Source organism: Gymnogyps californianus, chromosome 23, assembly GCF_018139145.2.
Source record: "Gymnogyps californianus isolate 813 chromosome 23, ASM1813914v2, whole genome shotgun sequence".
Lineage (NCBI taxonomy): Eukaryota > Metazoa > Chordata > Aves > Accipitriformes > Cathartidae > Gymnogyps > Gymnogyps californianus.
In genome coordinates, this window is record NC_059493.1 from 1,245,518 (window position 1) to 1,262,181 (window position 16,664).

The 16,664-nt window shown below is 42.1% G+C and overlaps 1 protein-coding gene across 1 annotated transcript; it reads left to right on the top strand.

Moving 5' to 3' along the window:
* Positions 1-505: 505 nt before the first annotated feature.
* On the top strand, positions 506-16,616 carry PLAT (plasminogen activator, tissue type). Its single transcript, XM_050910349.1, has 14 exons — positions 506-588; positions 6,074-6,175; positions 7,205-7,244; positions 7,659-7,790; positions 8,203-8,316; positions 8,682-8,856; positions 9,424-9,515; positions 9,776-9,950; positions 10,289-10,374; positions 11,345-11,540; positions 12,032-12,168; positions 12,259-12,399; positions 13,877-14,025; positions 14,887-16,616. Exons 2-14 carry the CDS (start codon positions 6,095-6,097, stop codon positions 15,043-15,045), a joined length of 1,677 nt encoding a protein of 558 aa, XP_050766306.1. The 5' UTR covers positions 506-588; positions 6,074-6,094; the 3' UTR covers positions 15,046-16,616.
* Positions 16,617-16,664: the final 48 nt, after the last annotated feature.

The following is a 16,664-nucleotide window of genomic DNA, read 5'->3' on the forward strand; positions in this document are numbered from 1 at the left end:
TTTTCTCAACAACTGGGAGTCCCTTCTGGAAACAGGAGTTTCTCAGTGCTAGGACTAAGTCTACAGATCGCAGACCTCTGGTCATGTTAGAAATAATACACCTGTGCCTTCACTTGGGGCGCTGCCCGGGCAGTGCCCCCCTCACATTCCCAGAAGCACGATGGGACAGCTCATCATAAGGGGTACATACTGTTCTCACTGTCACCGAAGCTTAAGGCGTTCAATGGGGAGAAATTGTTTTGAAGACTGAATCTGCTCTCTGACTGGAAGAGAGAAAGAACAAAACAAACTGGCTGTAAAATCCAGCATGCCCCACTCACTTCAGCAAGCAAGCGTTCCTCCCGCCCCGCACAGACTCACTCCCTCATACTCCGGACACCAGCCCCCCTGTCCTGGATCACCCCCAGATCCTCTGGAAGGGGCGGGGGGGGGGGGGAAAGCACGCCCTGCTGCCCTCTGGAGTCTCCACCCCCTCGAGTGGAGGTTTAAGCTGTTCAGAGAGAGCAGAGCAGAGACGCAGAAAACACAAAACCAGGCTGGTCTGGAAAGGAAATCATCAGCAGAACACAGACGAGAAAAAGCAAAAAGGTAGGTACTACTCTGCACCTGTTTCAAAAAGTGCATTTCCCATTTTCAACATCACTAGCATTGTCATTAAATACTATTAAATATTGTTATTTAATAGATCCCACTGACGCACCATGTTAGTTAACTAACTGAGCTATTGCCTTTCAGCTTTTGAAGAGATTCATAATGCTAAGTAAAGCTGCTAGCTTTCAGTTGTTTCAAGAAAGCTTCAGCTATTCCAGGGAAAGGGCTGACAGCCTCAGGCTCTGACCAGTTAGCAAGGAGGAGTCTCCTGCACAAAAACCATTAGCAAAATAACTGAAAACAAAGGAAGTTATGGACAAATATCTTGACGGTAAGGAGAGACCCAGAGAGCTAGCTGTCCTCCTAGGAGGAGATCAGACTATGCCTTTCACCCCAGGCTCCCAACCAGGATAATGGAGGGACAAAGAGGAGGAGGGCGGGTCTTCTTTAGTTCTCCCTAAACACGCTTCTTTTCAAATTTGGCCAAAACCACAGGAAATATTGAGAATGATTCCCAAAACGAAGCCAGAGTTTGAAATATCCATTTCCTCCGATGCCTTCGAAGACTACAGAATCTTACGTTTTCATTTTGGTTTCTTTTTTTAATTCTTTTCCCCAAAAGCAGAGGTCTGTCTACTGTTGTATTTTAAAGAGAAGTAGTACGAGTCTGATACTCATCTGCTCAGTTTAGAAAAGGGATACAGAAGCACCTTCTCCAGAAGGCAGGAAAAGGCAGCAAGGATCTGCAGTCTTTTGCTTGAACTAGATCAAGATAGCTGTTCATCAGCAAGAAAGCTATTAGTGCTATAGATTCAGAATCAAAGTATTCTGGAATGGACTTCCTAGGTTATTGGAGGCATATGGCAGGGAGAGCCACTTTTAATTTCTATTAATGACTTTTTGTTCGACTTTTATAAGATACATCCTTTTTTAGGTCTTGTTCCACATCAGTAAGATAATAGTCACACTCTTACTGCTTAGAAGGGCTGTTATTAATAATAAATTAATATGTGGGATTTAAAGTATTCCTGCTGATGATGCTTCAGCAAAGAGAGATAAATTTAGCGTATCGTATATTTTTATGTCCTAATGTACCTGAAAGTATAGAATCAAAATGTCAGACCACCACATCTAGGCCTCTGGCTTATTGCTAGAGTATTTTTGATCAGAGAGGAAGCAAAGGGTGAGAGGAGAAGGAACAAACTGTTTCGGAGAGCCCTACCAGAGAGCACATTGCTTGCAGGTTTCTGCTTGGAGTCTTGTAAACATGGTATTTTTCAAGCAGCCATATGTTTTCAGTTTGATAGGGCTTATCATTCGGAACATTCCAATTGACTGGCCTAAGTTGTACCTTTCCTGAAACTGAAAATAAACATCTGGCAACATCTGTTACCAGTTTTCCATGCATAGTGGGACAGCAGCCACCAATGGATGGACGGGCATCCCCCCATGGAGAGGGGGGAAGGAGGGGCGAAGGGCTGCAGCATTGTAAGAGAAGCTAGCCTGAACAGGGGCAGCAGAACTAAGTGGAAGAAAGGATGTGGCATCCAATGCAAGACCACTTTAGGGAGACTATCTGTCGCATTCTGCAGTGTAAGCATGTGCTGTGTAAGACTAGAATCCGCTTGTATAGTGGACTATATGGGATAAACTTGATTATAACCATAAACTTGATTAAAACATGCAGGTGCTTTTTAAATAGGGACTCCTCCTTTCATGTCAGTCTCCAAGACTGAAATGCCTTTTTTTTTTTTTTAATTTAAAAGATGTTTTGCACTCCCCCCTGAAAACTAGGTATAGTTTCCTGCTGGTTTCAGGCAGCTAGGACTTCCTCCAAGATATTAGTTAGGCCAGCTTTGCCACTCTGTCGTCCCACAAAAAAAAAGAAAATTCAGATTTCACCAGTGTTGCCTTGTTTTTGGGGCATCTTAGCAGGTACCTCAGAAATGAGGTCTCAACAGTTCTTTACGGTGCTTCCCAGAGAGAAATTCTAACAAAGCAGCTCAACTCAGATAAGTAGTTTCACTGAATGAACCTTTCCTCAACAAGGTCTTAGCTCGCAGAATCTAATTTCTTAAAGCTGTCAGTAAGAACTTCAAGCCTTCTCCACAGACAGCAACAAAGGTTACCAGTGGTACTAACAATTAGCAAGTTAAAACCTTGCCACTGTGGGATTCAGAACACAAGCCTGCATAGCTCCAATAATGAGCTACAGCTGCAGGGAGTAAGGATAATATAACACAGGGTTACAGCAGCAACCAAATGGCTCTGGGTAGGAATGCTGCTGATTTAGTTCAGATTCAATTGAAGTCAATGCCTATTTGGAAATAGCTCTTACAGCTTTTAAAAAGGCTTGCTATACAATGCAAAATGCTTCCTAAGAGGTGAGAAGGGGCTGGAAAGTATATAAAAAGTATACTACAAAATCTGCAAATCCCAGAGAGATGCTCTGAATTACAAGGATCTCATCATCAACATGTGACCGCAAGACAAGACTTGGAGTAACTAAGGTTCTCAGAAGCTGTTCCTGTGAATCTTTTCAGTCTGACTTGCAACTTAAGTCTCCTCTTTGTGCAGTCTAATGATGAGAAACCACAGCCTAAACTATCCTGCTGTACTTCCAGTTCTGCTTTAGAGACTGGAATATTTGTGCCTTTTTCTTTTTCTTTGAACAAGTCTCTAAAAAAAAAAAGAAAAAACCCACAAACAAACTCTCTCCCTTTTTTAGTCTTGAATCCCAATTTATGACTCATTCATCTGTCATATTCCAATTTCACCAGCTATTATCCAGCTGCCTTCTCTGGCTTTATATAAACTCCTTTATATAACGGAGTCAGAGCTCCTAATTTCTGGAAGTAGTAGTTTTCTCCAATAATTGGGTTAGCTTTCTACTTGCTCAGGGATCATATAATGTAGATGATAAAAAGCTGGTAGTGTGGGAGACAGCACCTGAATGTTATTTCAAAGATTTGGAATTGCAGAACAATCCTAGAGACTGGGAATGAAATTATATCTTCTTGCCTGCTACTCTGCCTCACTCGCAGGTCTTGATTTGTATAGGAGGCAATATATTTTTAAAGGAAGAGAGAAAATGGACCTCTGGTGCTGAACTTGTTCAAAGCAGGGGGGTTCCCATCTACATCACACTCTCGTGATTCATCATCTCAGCCATCTAGACTGACTGCTATAGCAGTCTTGGTTAGTACAGAGGATCAAGCTAAATCTGTTCACACTGGTGATTACTTATGTCTCGTTCAATTGTAAAAAAGAGCTATTATTACTGCATGCAGGAGTAACTATTACTTGTAGGAAGAAAATTATGGGTTCAAGTCAGGAAACCTGTGATTAAGTTATTAGTCTTATTGTTAGAGTTCAGATTACATAATAATGGCAACTCCAGTCCTTAAAAGCTATTACTCAACTGTGAAAATCGATAATACCTTATCAGGTTTTAAGAGATGTATTGGACCTTGCTTTTTTAATGCCATGTTTCCAAAAAGTCCCATAGGCACTAAGTTTCTAAACCTCTGACACTGTATAATCATTTGTATCCATCTTACTAATTTAAGTTTTGCCATGAACAGCCACCTCCTCCCCCTCAATAGAGTCCTGTGGGTGTACCAATAAATCCTCATTTAAAGTGCTCAAGTTCAGCAGTGTTTCTAAATATAAAATATAACTTTGCTAGCTACCAAACTCATGCTCCTAAGGTCAGGCTTTACTGGAGTACTTTTACATACATACATTTGCCTGATCTTTTACAGTTACTACAACGTCACCAAGATAAAAGAATGGGCAAAATACATCTTCTTGGGGATTTTTCCTGCAGGGATTAACAGAGGAGCCGGAAGCCCACAGCAAAGCGCATTGCCTTCATAGGCAACAGACCACCTCAGAAAGCCCTTCACTGCCTTTGTCTGTCACATCCCGTGTATTTTTCTGCTGTGAGGATGAGATTAGAAATGGTGTTTAGTACAGCAAGGGAAAAAACCCGTGTTGCTTAATTTCAGCAGCAAAATTTTGTATACGCTCGAGACTACACCGTGTTATGAGCGTGCCCCCCGCCACTCGGAACTTTCTCTCCGCCCAGCAGCTGTCCTAAACCAGTCAGCGCTTACACAAGGCGCTCGGCTTTGGTGAAAGAAATCATTTTTCCTCCTTTGTCAGGAAACAAACTGGGGGAGGGGAAACCAGGGCACAAGATGGTAGTGTATCTCACTGCAGTCAGTGGCTACAGAAATCTAAATTCACGCTTCTGCCAAGAAACTTGCCTGCTCAAGGCCAGACAGAAATAAATTTTGCTACAGTAGCAAGAAATACAGATGGATCACAGTATCCAAATGTCCTTCCTATAGCTATCTGTGGCCAGGTCAGAGCAGCAATTTCACCGGGTAGGAAATTAACCTCTGATGAGTGAAGAGAGAAGTAGATTTTCAAAGCAAATGAGATTAATGGAGGCAGAAATCCAGATTCATCCTTAACCCCAGCCACACCATACCAGCTGGCGATCTCCCACAGGAGATCACTGGAAGTTCTCTCCCAAGACTACTGCTGTAGGAGACAGACTATGTAAATCAGTCTGGAGGAAGCAGAAACTCTTCCTGTGGGATGGAAGAGGGCTTTGCCTGATGTGTAAAGCTGCTGAAGGGATTAGAGGGAATAGGATGTAGTTGTGACTGCATAGAAGTGACAGACAGAAAAATGCTGCAACGAATAAGTGAGAACACCAGACCAAAAGCTAGCTTGCCAGCCAATTGCCATATTCTCCCTTTTTAGCAAAAGCATATGACAACAGTAGAAACTAAAAGCGCAGCTGGGGAGAAGCTGTAGAAATACTGAAAATCAAAGGCATAGCAGTGCTGTCCCCACTTACCATCAACCAAAGTCTCCTTGCTGACGCATCCTCTACACAAGAGAGAAGCCCTCGCTCTCACCCAAAGAAGCAGTCTGTGCAGAAAATGCAAATCCTCTTAAACCACTATTATCACAGACTGACCCTTCAGCAGATTTTTGTGTCCCTGCAAGAGATCTCTTAGGTAGGCCTCAGTGACCTGAATCTCAATTAACACTTTCCAATCAGCATTACACTCCTTCATTAGACAAGTCCATCTCTAATAATGCACACGATACTGTTGGCTTCCAGCAACCTTGGGGAAAAGGACTTGGAATTTACTTCTACCAGTGTTATTCCCCAGGAAACACTCTCTGAGTTTCCTCCAGACCTAAAAGGGTGTGCTTTAGCTTGTTGGTTTTCTAAGTTTATCAAGTAAAAGCACATGTGGGTCCAGCCTGGCAGTTTCCCCTGTCCAGGGACACCAGGACAGCTAGACCAGATGGCTGAGAACTGCAGAGAAGAAAGTGTGTTTTAATGTAAAAAGAATTCTCATAATTCAAAAACTTTATTTAAACTTACGACCTTGAACTCCATTCACACTGTAAAATGCCTTTGTTCAACATTTTATTTTTTCTTTTGTCTCTATAGATAACTTGAGATTTGGAGGTGATGTGGAAAACACTCAGAATGGAAGGCAAACTCCCATGTCTCCTCCTGCTGGTGGGAGCAATCATGACTGCTCAATGCCAGGTAAGAGGCTAATGCATCAAATAATGCTCTTGCCATCCTCCTGCATTTTCAGCAGCACTTCCTTACCATCGAGTCCAGCTGTCTGCATCAGACAGAAGGAGAATCTGGTTATATCACTAGAAATCAGAGGAAGGAAAACCTTACAAAGTAGTCTACCTCTAAGCTGGGATTTCCAGTAATGTGTTACCCTGGCTGGTTTTCATTTCAGTAAGCAAGTCGTCTTCAAATCTTCTTGGTGTATCTGTTCACTGTCACCTTTCACTGTTAAAGAGTTCCATTGTGATCACCCTTTAATTTCCTTTCCATTGTCATCACCTTCATCATTACTCTCACAACTGGACATCGATGGTTCCCATGTCCCCTCACTTCAAGCCTCACATTGCACAGCTTGAGTAAACCCTACACAATTCTAAAGTGTTTAGTCTCTTTCTCAAAAAATTGCTATCCCAGCTTTCCTCTTTCTTTTTATGTTATTCTTTCTCTTGTGACCTGATCAAAGAAGCTTTCTAAATTGGTTTCTTCCTTAAAACTTTATCCAAAATATTTTATTTAATTGGCTACAGGAGACATCTCTCTCAAAGGTGATCAAGCTACAAAGGCTAATGCGGAAACTGCATGTCAATGAGCAAAAACAACTGCTTGTTCACATTTATTCTTTGGAAATTATTTGCTTGAACTTCCTTCAAATAGCAGAAAGCTGACAAGCTTTAGTTAGCACTTGTAATGCCCCAAAAGCACATAATCACTTCACGCACGATGCAAGTACAGCACATGCCAAGTTCACATCACTTAGATGACAAGCAATCACCTGGTAATCTGTGGCAACTCAGTGATCTACAATTCTCGGTACCCATGCTGAGGTACTAAAGGCACTTTTCACTGTACTGTCTGACAAGGAGGGCAGACAGTTGCTCAGAGCTCCCCTGATTTACAGGACCTCAAGAGGAGGACTGGCTCTTTGGAGGCACTTGTTCTCTCAGTTTTCTTAAGAGAGCAGTTACTCACAGAATTAACCTTCTTTGCTTGCAGGGCTTACGCATGCGTTTCAAACGGGGAGCCAGATCTAGAGGTAAGCCAGACAAACTACAACCGTGTTACCTGGAGCTTTATGAACACAAGAGGGGAAAGCAGGTGATGCGGAGGGAACGGAGCCTGAAACCTGTTTGTCATGGTTATCTGGTTGAGAGATTCACAAGGCAAAATACCAGACCATTAATACCATCCACAACTGAAAGAACAAAGTTTTCACCTCCCTCTGCTCTCCTTCAAAGAAAAAGAGGCCGTTCAATAGTGGAACAGTACATCCAGCAACACAGCAGTGAGAGAGATGGGACAATTGTGGTCTGAGAAGGAAAAAGGGCAGCCTGTTAGACAGATGCTCCCATCACGGATACTTTTCTCCTGGAAAGAGAAGGGAGTTCTTTTGCTCAGCCAGGTCTTTTCCCTGAATCTCTAAAAGAGGATTTCCCTTCTCCAATTACAGCCATTTGCACAGACAATTCATCTGGAGAAATTTACCAGCACAGGGGGACCTGGCTGAGGCTCTCAGGGAGCAGAATAGAATACTGTAGGTGCGACAGTGGTCGGAGTCGCTGCCACACTGTGCCTGTCAGAGGTGAGTATGAATAAGAAAAAGAGAAAGGAAATGGTGGGGGATGAGAGATTGTCCATCTAATCATCCTAAAGAAGAACTCCACTGTCAGGGAAGGAGTTATCACACAGAAAATTTGGCTTGAAATAGAACAGGACAGAAATGAAAATACTAATATATACCAACTCAGGCAGAACTAAGCAGGAGTGGGCAAGGGGCTGAGGAAGGCTCCTAATAGTGTGTGTGGAGACAACGGAGCAAAGGAGGAATGTAAGCACTACACAAAAAGACTGTAAACACATGACAATAACAGGTAGGCAGGGAAAAATAGAACAGGCTAAAGGAGACTGACAGGAGAGGAGAGATGGGTATACATTGCCAACTTCTTACTTCTGTGAAATCTAACAGTATTTCCTGGCCTTTGCTTATTCCACAGCCTGCACTAGAAATAAATGCTACAACGGGGGCCAATGTTCACAGGCATATTATTCCCCACAGCTCTTCATCTGCCAGTGCCACCAAGGTTTCTCTGGGAAGCAGTGTGAAATAGGCAAGTATACCATGTCAATTACTGTGAACAATGCTACTGGTTTTAGCTATGCAGTGCAGAGGGATGAGGTACCCAGAAGCTGCTGCTGTATACTAGGCTCTCTGTTAAGTTGCCTCTTTTTATTCTAAAGCTAATACTACAAAGAACTTTTAAGAAGGACACCTGGGCTGTTCTCAGTGTCTCTTAATAAAACTCTAAATTTTGGAGCTTAAGACCTTCGTGTATGCTTACAGTCTGCCTGGCAAGGCATTTTCACCGACTTACTAGACAAGACATCTGGGAGCCAAGTTTGAACAGAACAAAGACTGGGGAAGCAGAGTTTGGGATGCTGTCCTTATAGTAACATTTTGTTCCCTTTTGTTCAGATACTGAAGTTAAGTGCTACAGAGATGCTGGAGTAACATACAGGGGTACATGGAGCATGACAGAGAGCGGAACTGAATGCTTAAATTGGAATAGCAATGGCTTAATGGACCGGATGTACAGTGGCCGAAGAGAGGATGCTGCTGAGCTGGGACTGGGCAATCACAACTATTGCAGGTGAGGGGCTGATGGCACACAGGTCAGAGCCACAGGAATCAGCCCATTCTAAGAGCTTGGAGCAAAGAAACAGTTGTTTGCAACAGTCTAATACCAAGCAGAGAACACTCTGCGCAGGTGCAAATACAGCACAGCCCATGAGCAGCAACTGCAACTTCTGTAGACATATCTGAACTTCAGATCTATCTAGACTGGATGCTTATGACAGACTACAAAATGCATACATCTCTCACCCCATAGTCTTTCCCTTGTCCCTTCTCAGTGCCTAAAACTCCCTTTGTAAGCCAGTTTCCTGCAGCTCCAGATCCTGCTCAAAACTCTAAAAATATAGTGCTTCCTGCACATGAACTAAACTGCACAAACAAGCTGTCCACTCCTGCTACTGGCTGTCTCATCCTCACCTCCATGTACTCCACAATTTTATAAGTAAAATAGGAATCCAAACGCTGTCTGATGGTTCAGTCCATGTCTTCACTGCAGAGCAGGATTAAGTTACTGCACTAGATGGCAGAGATGGGACTAATAACAATAGCTTTATAATGATGCATAATATCATAACTCTTTCAGAAACCCAGATGAGGATTCCAGACCTTGGTGCTATATCTATAAAGGGGGAAAGTACATCTGGGAACACTGCAGTGTGCCCTCCTGTTCAAAAGGTACATGCAGGGGGACAGGGAATGGACTTTAGAGCTTCCATGACTCACTGCATATATAAGAGTTCTCTGGGGACTTGTGCTATTTCTGTAGCCTGAAAAGTTGAGACTCTCATGTTAAACCATGTTTAAGCTTTTAATATTTATGACATCAAGCGACTGAGATAAGTATAGCTAATATATAGATGCCTTGACAGAAATCACAGTTAGGAACAGCTGACGGGTTCACATCCATCAGTTAACGTGCAGCTTTCTTATTGAAGTTGGGAACATGAACTGCAAATCTGGAAGAGGCACAGATTACCGAGGCAGCCGCAGTGTTACCAGTTCTGGAGCTACCTGTTTGAGGTGGAATTCTCGAATCCTTGTCAACAAGTTATATACTGCTTGGAGAAGAGATGCTTACCAGCTGGGCCTTGGTAGTCACAATTTCTGCCGGTATGTAGTCAGTTATAGAATTAAAAAAATCCCGCCAAACTTCCTTGTGGTACTGTGGAGGCAGGGCTCTAGTCTTTTACGTGGGTTATTAAAGCACAGGAAATACATTACTGCTGAGAATGAAGCTCACTGACAATAGTCATTTTATTCCACCTGACCTATCTATGCTTCTCTAACATCAGACTACATAAATGCAAATTCCACATGCCCCTAGGGCTCTCTGCATCTATAGAAAAATCAAAAAGAGTACACTCAGGTCACAGTCTGCCATCTTTAGGTCTCCCAAACTCCCTGCAGATCTGATAATACAAATAGCTCTTCTCTTTCCTGTGCTGCAGGAATCCTGACAATGACAGCAAGCCCTGGTGCCATGTACTGAAAGGAAATCAGCTCACATGGGAGTACTGCAATGTGCCTACTTGCTGTAAGGATCCTAGCACTCCTGATTCTTCTCTCCCTCTGAGGCATTACTGTTCTGCATGTCATTTGTATTAAACTCAAGCCTCTTACAGTAAAATAAGAGCTGGGGGAAAAAAAAAGCTTTTTGGAGTAGAAAGAGATTCTGTGGCTCTGCCGTGGTTTAACCCCAGCCAGCAACTAAGCACCACGCAGCCGCTTGCTCACTCCCCCCACCCAGTGGGATGGGGGAGAGAATCGGAAAAAAAACCCTCATGGGCTGAGATAAAGACAGCTTAATAAGACAGAAAGGAAGGAAAAATAATTATAATGATAATAATATGACAATAATAATACTAAAATAATTAGACTATACAAAACAAGTGATGCACAATGCAATTGCTCACCACTTGCCAACTGATGCCCAGTTAGTTCCCGAGCAGTGATTCCCCCCTCCCAGCCAAGTCCCCCCAGTTTATATACTGGGCATGATGTCATATGGTATGGAATATCCCTTTGGCCAGTTCGGGTCAGCTGTCCTGGCTGTGTCCCCTCCCAGCTTCTTGTGCCCCTCCAGCCTTCTTGCTGGCTGGGCATGAGAAGCTGAAAAATCCTTGACTTAGGATAAACACTACTTAGCAACAACTAAAACCATCAGTGCGTTAACATTATTCTCACACTAAACCCAAAACACTGCACTATACCAGCTACTAGGAAGAAAATTAACTCTATCCTAGCTGAAACCAGGACAGGCTCCACTCTCACAGAAGTGCCTTTTTCTCTGCCAGAAGGGAAGATTGCAGAAATGGAGGACAGAAAAGGCAGGGTTTCCTTACTGTATTTTTCAAATCAGAATACAAGTTTCCTAGGAAACAGGAATGAGTCAGATACTAAACAGTTCATGCCAGGCTGCTTTAGCATGCACTGATGACTAACAGGCTCTTAGCCCAAACTCAAAGCAAGAGTGCCTGACCTATTTCTGGGTTTGTGATCCACAGCCACCTGTGGCTTGCGGCAGCGCAGAGTACACCAGTACCGGATTAAAGGTGGCTCCTACGCAGACATTGCAGCTCACCCATGGCAAGCTGCCATCTTTGTGAAGTATCACCGAGCACCTGGAGAGCACTTCCTCTGTGGAGGAATTCTGATCAGTTCCTGCTGGGTTTTGTCAGCTGCTCACTGTTTTGAGGAACGGTAAGTTGAGGATTCGGTACTGTCTGGGGGGAAAAAAAATATCTGGAAAATGGAAGCATCCAGTATAGCCTTACTGGAAGGGTAAAAGACTTGACAAAAAGCTCTTTATCCCAGTAAGTCATTCTACACTAAAGATTATAGAGTTAATTGTGCTGAGCATTACAGACAGGCATTTATTGGGCAAACTAGCAGCATGGCATTAAGGTATCACAGCAGAATATCAGATAGCTGAAGAACAAAGTTGTCAATACAGACGCAGAGCCATCTGAAACTTGAGAACAGCAAGGGGCTGGCAGAGGAGCTTTGCCATCATGGCTGTAAACAATTAGCACAAAAACGAAGGCAAATAGGACGCTTGAGGTCAAACTGCCCGGGTAATGAAGTAATAATAGTGCTAAAATAAGAAAAGCAGAAGCTCCAACAGCACATTTTCAAGGGAAGGGTCCACTCCAGTTAACACAGGAAGAAAGTAAGACTCTCTTGCTCTTCAGCTTTAGTACAAATCAGCTGAAGATTGTGCTGGGTAGGACTTCCCGAGCAACTCCTGAGGAAAATGAACAAAAGTTTCAGGTGAAGAACTACACTGTGCATCAGAGATTTGACTCAGAAAATTTCAACAATGATATTGGTAAGAACTTTTCTGACCTCGTGACTGGAAGGGTCATGGTTGGCTCAAGTTTGTGGTTAATGAAGTAGGGAATTTTTTTTCCGTCTTCAGCTCTGTTGCAGTTGAATTCAGATGCAGAAGACTGTGCTATTGAAACAGACACTGTCCGTGCTGCCTGCCTCCCAACACCAGAACTGCAGCTGCCTGACTGGACTGAATGTGAGATCTCTGGTTATGGCAGAAACGAAGAATGTAAGTAGAAGATACATGTCTACGTGTAAGTGGAAGATACTATGTCCAAAGTTTGGGTCCCCTGCCCTCAAAGAATTCAAGCCTTTAGTATCGCTTAATGTGTGACCCCCTGAATTATTATATGAGCTTATATCAGCCCTACAAAACGTATGCATAAGTGGGAGATGATACACAAAAACAAGTTTTGCTGTAAGTTATTTCATTCATCTGAGTTCTGTCAGCTGCATGGGCTAGTAGAGTCTTCCTTGATACTCTCCAACAGTGGAAACACAAAAAGTAGCACAATGGATAGGGTAGGAAAGACAGAAAACTTGCAATCAGGGCTGACACGTTTCTGCTGTACTGAGTACATTTAGATATTGTCATTCTGACAGAAATCCATTTCTGTCAAGATTTAATATACTACACAGTTTCAGGTAGTTGCATTATTCTAAAAGATACATTGGCTGTGCAGTGATTAGCAAAAAAAAAAAAAAAGCTAAAGAAATAACAATCCCAGATATATATTAAAAGGCTGGCTAAATGGTTTTTAAAGTGAGCTACAACAAACAGGAATAAAACCTGTCTGAAAGTATACACAGGCTGACCTATATTTAAAACAAACAAAAAAACCCAGCTCTTATTTTACTGGCACTTTCTACTAATTTCTTTTTATTTTCTAACTTGTAAACTCTTTGAGACAGAGACTGTGAAGCATCCATCATAACAAGACCTAATAATGATTTGAACCCATAGGGGTTTTGGAACAGACTTGAAGATTTAGCATATAAGTGGGGCATAAAGTGTTTTTAAAGTGCTTTTAAAGCTAGTCCTCAGCATTGCTTACAGGGAGTACAGGATAAACTCTTTGAGAGGGAAAGGATGCTGCAACTGTAATTCAAAACTAGACTGAAAAACAACAATCCTGCCAACTTTCAGCTTTGTGCAGTTGCAGCTATGCAGGAGAATAAAACCAACACTCAAAACAAACAAAAAAAAATCTCTTCCATTCCAGCATAACACAAGTGTACATTCCTATCCAGTTACTCAGTATTGTGTATGACAAGGCATCTGATTTTTGTTAGCACAAGTCTAATACTAAAAAGTCAGGATCCTGTTTCATACAGTTCGTGATTTTCATAGGCACTTCCTGTGACTTCATTTTGATTGATGTAACTGCAAAGACAACTTACCCATCCAAGAAACCCAGCAGTCTCTAATTTGGAGCCTACAAAAACCTCTTTAGTATTGCAGCTTGCTAAAGAAGCAATGCTCTCTCTCAACTAGATTTAAGCTGTTCTCACTAGCAAAGCAGAACTCCCAAGAATTAAAAAAGACCCTTTGGCAAGGAAATATTAGGTTAGCCACCCCCCCACCCCCAGGTACTTCTGTTTACTTTCCCCTAAACTACAGAAACTAAACTGCAATTTTTTTTTTTTAAATATATACACACGTACACAGACATATATACGTATTTATATTGTCATTTTTCTTCCAGTTTCTCCATTCTATTCAGAGCACCTGAAGGAAGGCCATGTCAGACTGTTTCCAGCCAGTCGGTGCACAACACAGCATCTAGACAACCGGACAGTTACAGACAATATGTTATGTGCAGGAGACACAAGGCACCTTGATGATGCCTGCAAGGTAAACCCAATTCTGTTCCTCTTTTCTTTTTAGGTCTGTCCTTGATAGTCAGAGCTAACCAAACAAAAAGCTTCAGAAAATAGTTTAAAGAAGTTCTGCATTTGGCTACATGGAAGTTCTAGTAGACTTTTGTTGAACAGAACAGAACTGCTGGCTCCTCTTTCTTCTTCCCATGCCCCTCATAGCTGGGAAAGCAGGCTGCACTTAACCGAGCAAATGAGAACAATACAGACTGAAAATCCCAAATATAGGAAATACCACAAAACTAAGAAGGAAACTCCACCTCAGCAGCATTTCCTAATATTTTCTCTTATGTGAGCATGCAAAACACTCAGCAGGAGGTTCTGTAAGAGAAAGGGGGCACCCTACCGCTCTACTGAAAAGTGGAGAAAAGAATGAAGGCCAAAAGATGGTGGAGAACGAGCAGCTGTAACATGAGAAAAAAGGAGGGCATGCATTCAATCCACATCCTTTCATTTAAACAGCTCTTTAATAATTTTGCTTTACTGTTACACACAGCAGTATAAAACACCCTGGATCTTTATAGCTCGAATAAGAGCATTCTTCTTTGTTCTTATCAATGTCTCACCTACATTTCATAAATGAGCGCCATACAAAGTTAGATGCTTTACTGTTAGATTGTTTTGGGTCTCTCCCCATGAGAGGAGCATTGAGGGAGTCTGGAACACAGAAGTGGCATATGTGAAAGTGCTGTTACTAAGAGCTCTTGATTTGTGAGCGTACTACACATGGTATTTCTGTAGACACTAGTGCACCACTAAAGCCAGTGGGGGGGAAAAAACAACATAAAAACAAACCAACAAAAGAGGAGATTGTTACTAACCTGCTGCTTCTCTGTAGGGTGACTCTGGAGGGCCTCTGGTCTGTATGAAGGATGATCGTATGTATCTAATTGGAATAATCAGCTGGGGAATAGGCTGTGGCCGCAGAGACATACCTGGCGTTTATACAAATGTGAATCGTTATCTTGACTGGATTCAGGACAACATGAAACCCTGAGAAAGAAAAATGAACTATCCACAATCTTGTGGCCATGCCCTCGCAGCTTCCTTCTGGGTGCTTTAAGGATGCTGACAGGGCTTCCTGTTTGTCCAGATGCTTAGGACTTTCAGTACAAGAGGAAGACAAACTGCAGTGTGTGGGAAGGGCACATTCTCAAATTACTCTCCTCATTACAGGTTATCGGAAGCTAACACTCCTTTCCCCCCACATCCCCAAGCTTTGTCCTTGCATCAAATCACATGAGTACAATTAAAAATAAATTTTGGCCCGAGAGAATAAACCAAGAGAGAATATCATGCCTCCCATGAGCAGCTATGTTGTTTTGGGAATGGGTGTGAACTGAAGGCAAAGGGGACAGATTTAATTTCCTGAAAACTTCATCTCCTTCCTTCTTATTTGGCTGTAAATTTGGAAGACATTCCAGTCAGGCTTAAGCTCTGTCCTTATACCATTTTACTTTGGTTATTTAAGTGGGTTTCAGCTTGACTCCAATAGAAAGAGCAAAGCTGTAGGCATGGGCTGCTTATTTCCATATCAATATCCTACTTACTTTTTCAGTTTGGAACTGATTCATTAAATGAGTCTGAGCTTAAACTTTCTGAGCAAATCCAGGATGGTATGCTTGTTAGGACATTCTATTCTTCCACTTGCTTTTCCTCCTGGTAGGAACTAAATAATTATGGAACAGGTAAAAATCTTAACACCAGCCTTATCTGCCACAGAATCAACACGTTGCTTTTTGACTATTAAGTTTCTATGCATTATCATCTGATAGGAAAGAAAAAGCTCTCTCTAGTGCAGCAGGGCAGAACAAAGGACAAGTGTAATGGTAGCAGTTTTAGGTGCCTGCTAGATTTACATCCACAAGTAAAGATCAAGTCAAATGTCACAAGGCTGCATCTGTCCTTTAACAGAAGACAGGACAGGTATAGAACTAGAATGTTCTATGAACTAGAATCTCCAGTAATCAAGCATTACTTACTTGCATTGCAGTTGCCATGTGACGCTAAGTGGTATCTATGCACATCCTAAGAGTTAAGCGTCTTTGAGAGATTCTCTCGTCCAACTGTTTTATAAAGTAAGAGAAAGCAGGTGTGACTACCGTTTTACAAAAGGAACAAATTATATTGAGGCTACAAAAGGAGTTCAGCTCTAGTATCAGTCAGGCATTGTAGCTAGAAAACTAGTCTGTTCTTTTTGGGAAATTCAAAACATTGTAACTCAAAGTGTTTACTGTCACAGTTTTAAGGAGCTCTCTGATGATCTACTAGCACAGCCTCTAGTCAAATAGGGAAGCTTATATAGTAAGTAAGTACAGAAGAGAGATTTGGTAAGGATGCCCATTACTTTCTCAAATGGGTTTTGTAAATGGCAACTTTATAAATGGTCCATGTCTTTCTAGCTACCAGCTTAGAAACTGACCTCAAAGAGATCTTGTCTAATGTCCTCAGAGAAATGGTGGTGTAAGTCCAGTTAGCTTCAGCAACGAGTCCCATATTCCAGCCAGTGGAAGGGGAAAAACACCCAAGATGTTTATTAAAAGTCACAGTTCAGGTTTTTTTGTGTGATTTTTTTGTTGTTGTTGTTAATTGTATTTTATGAAGTATTAACCTTGC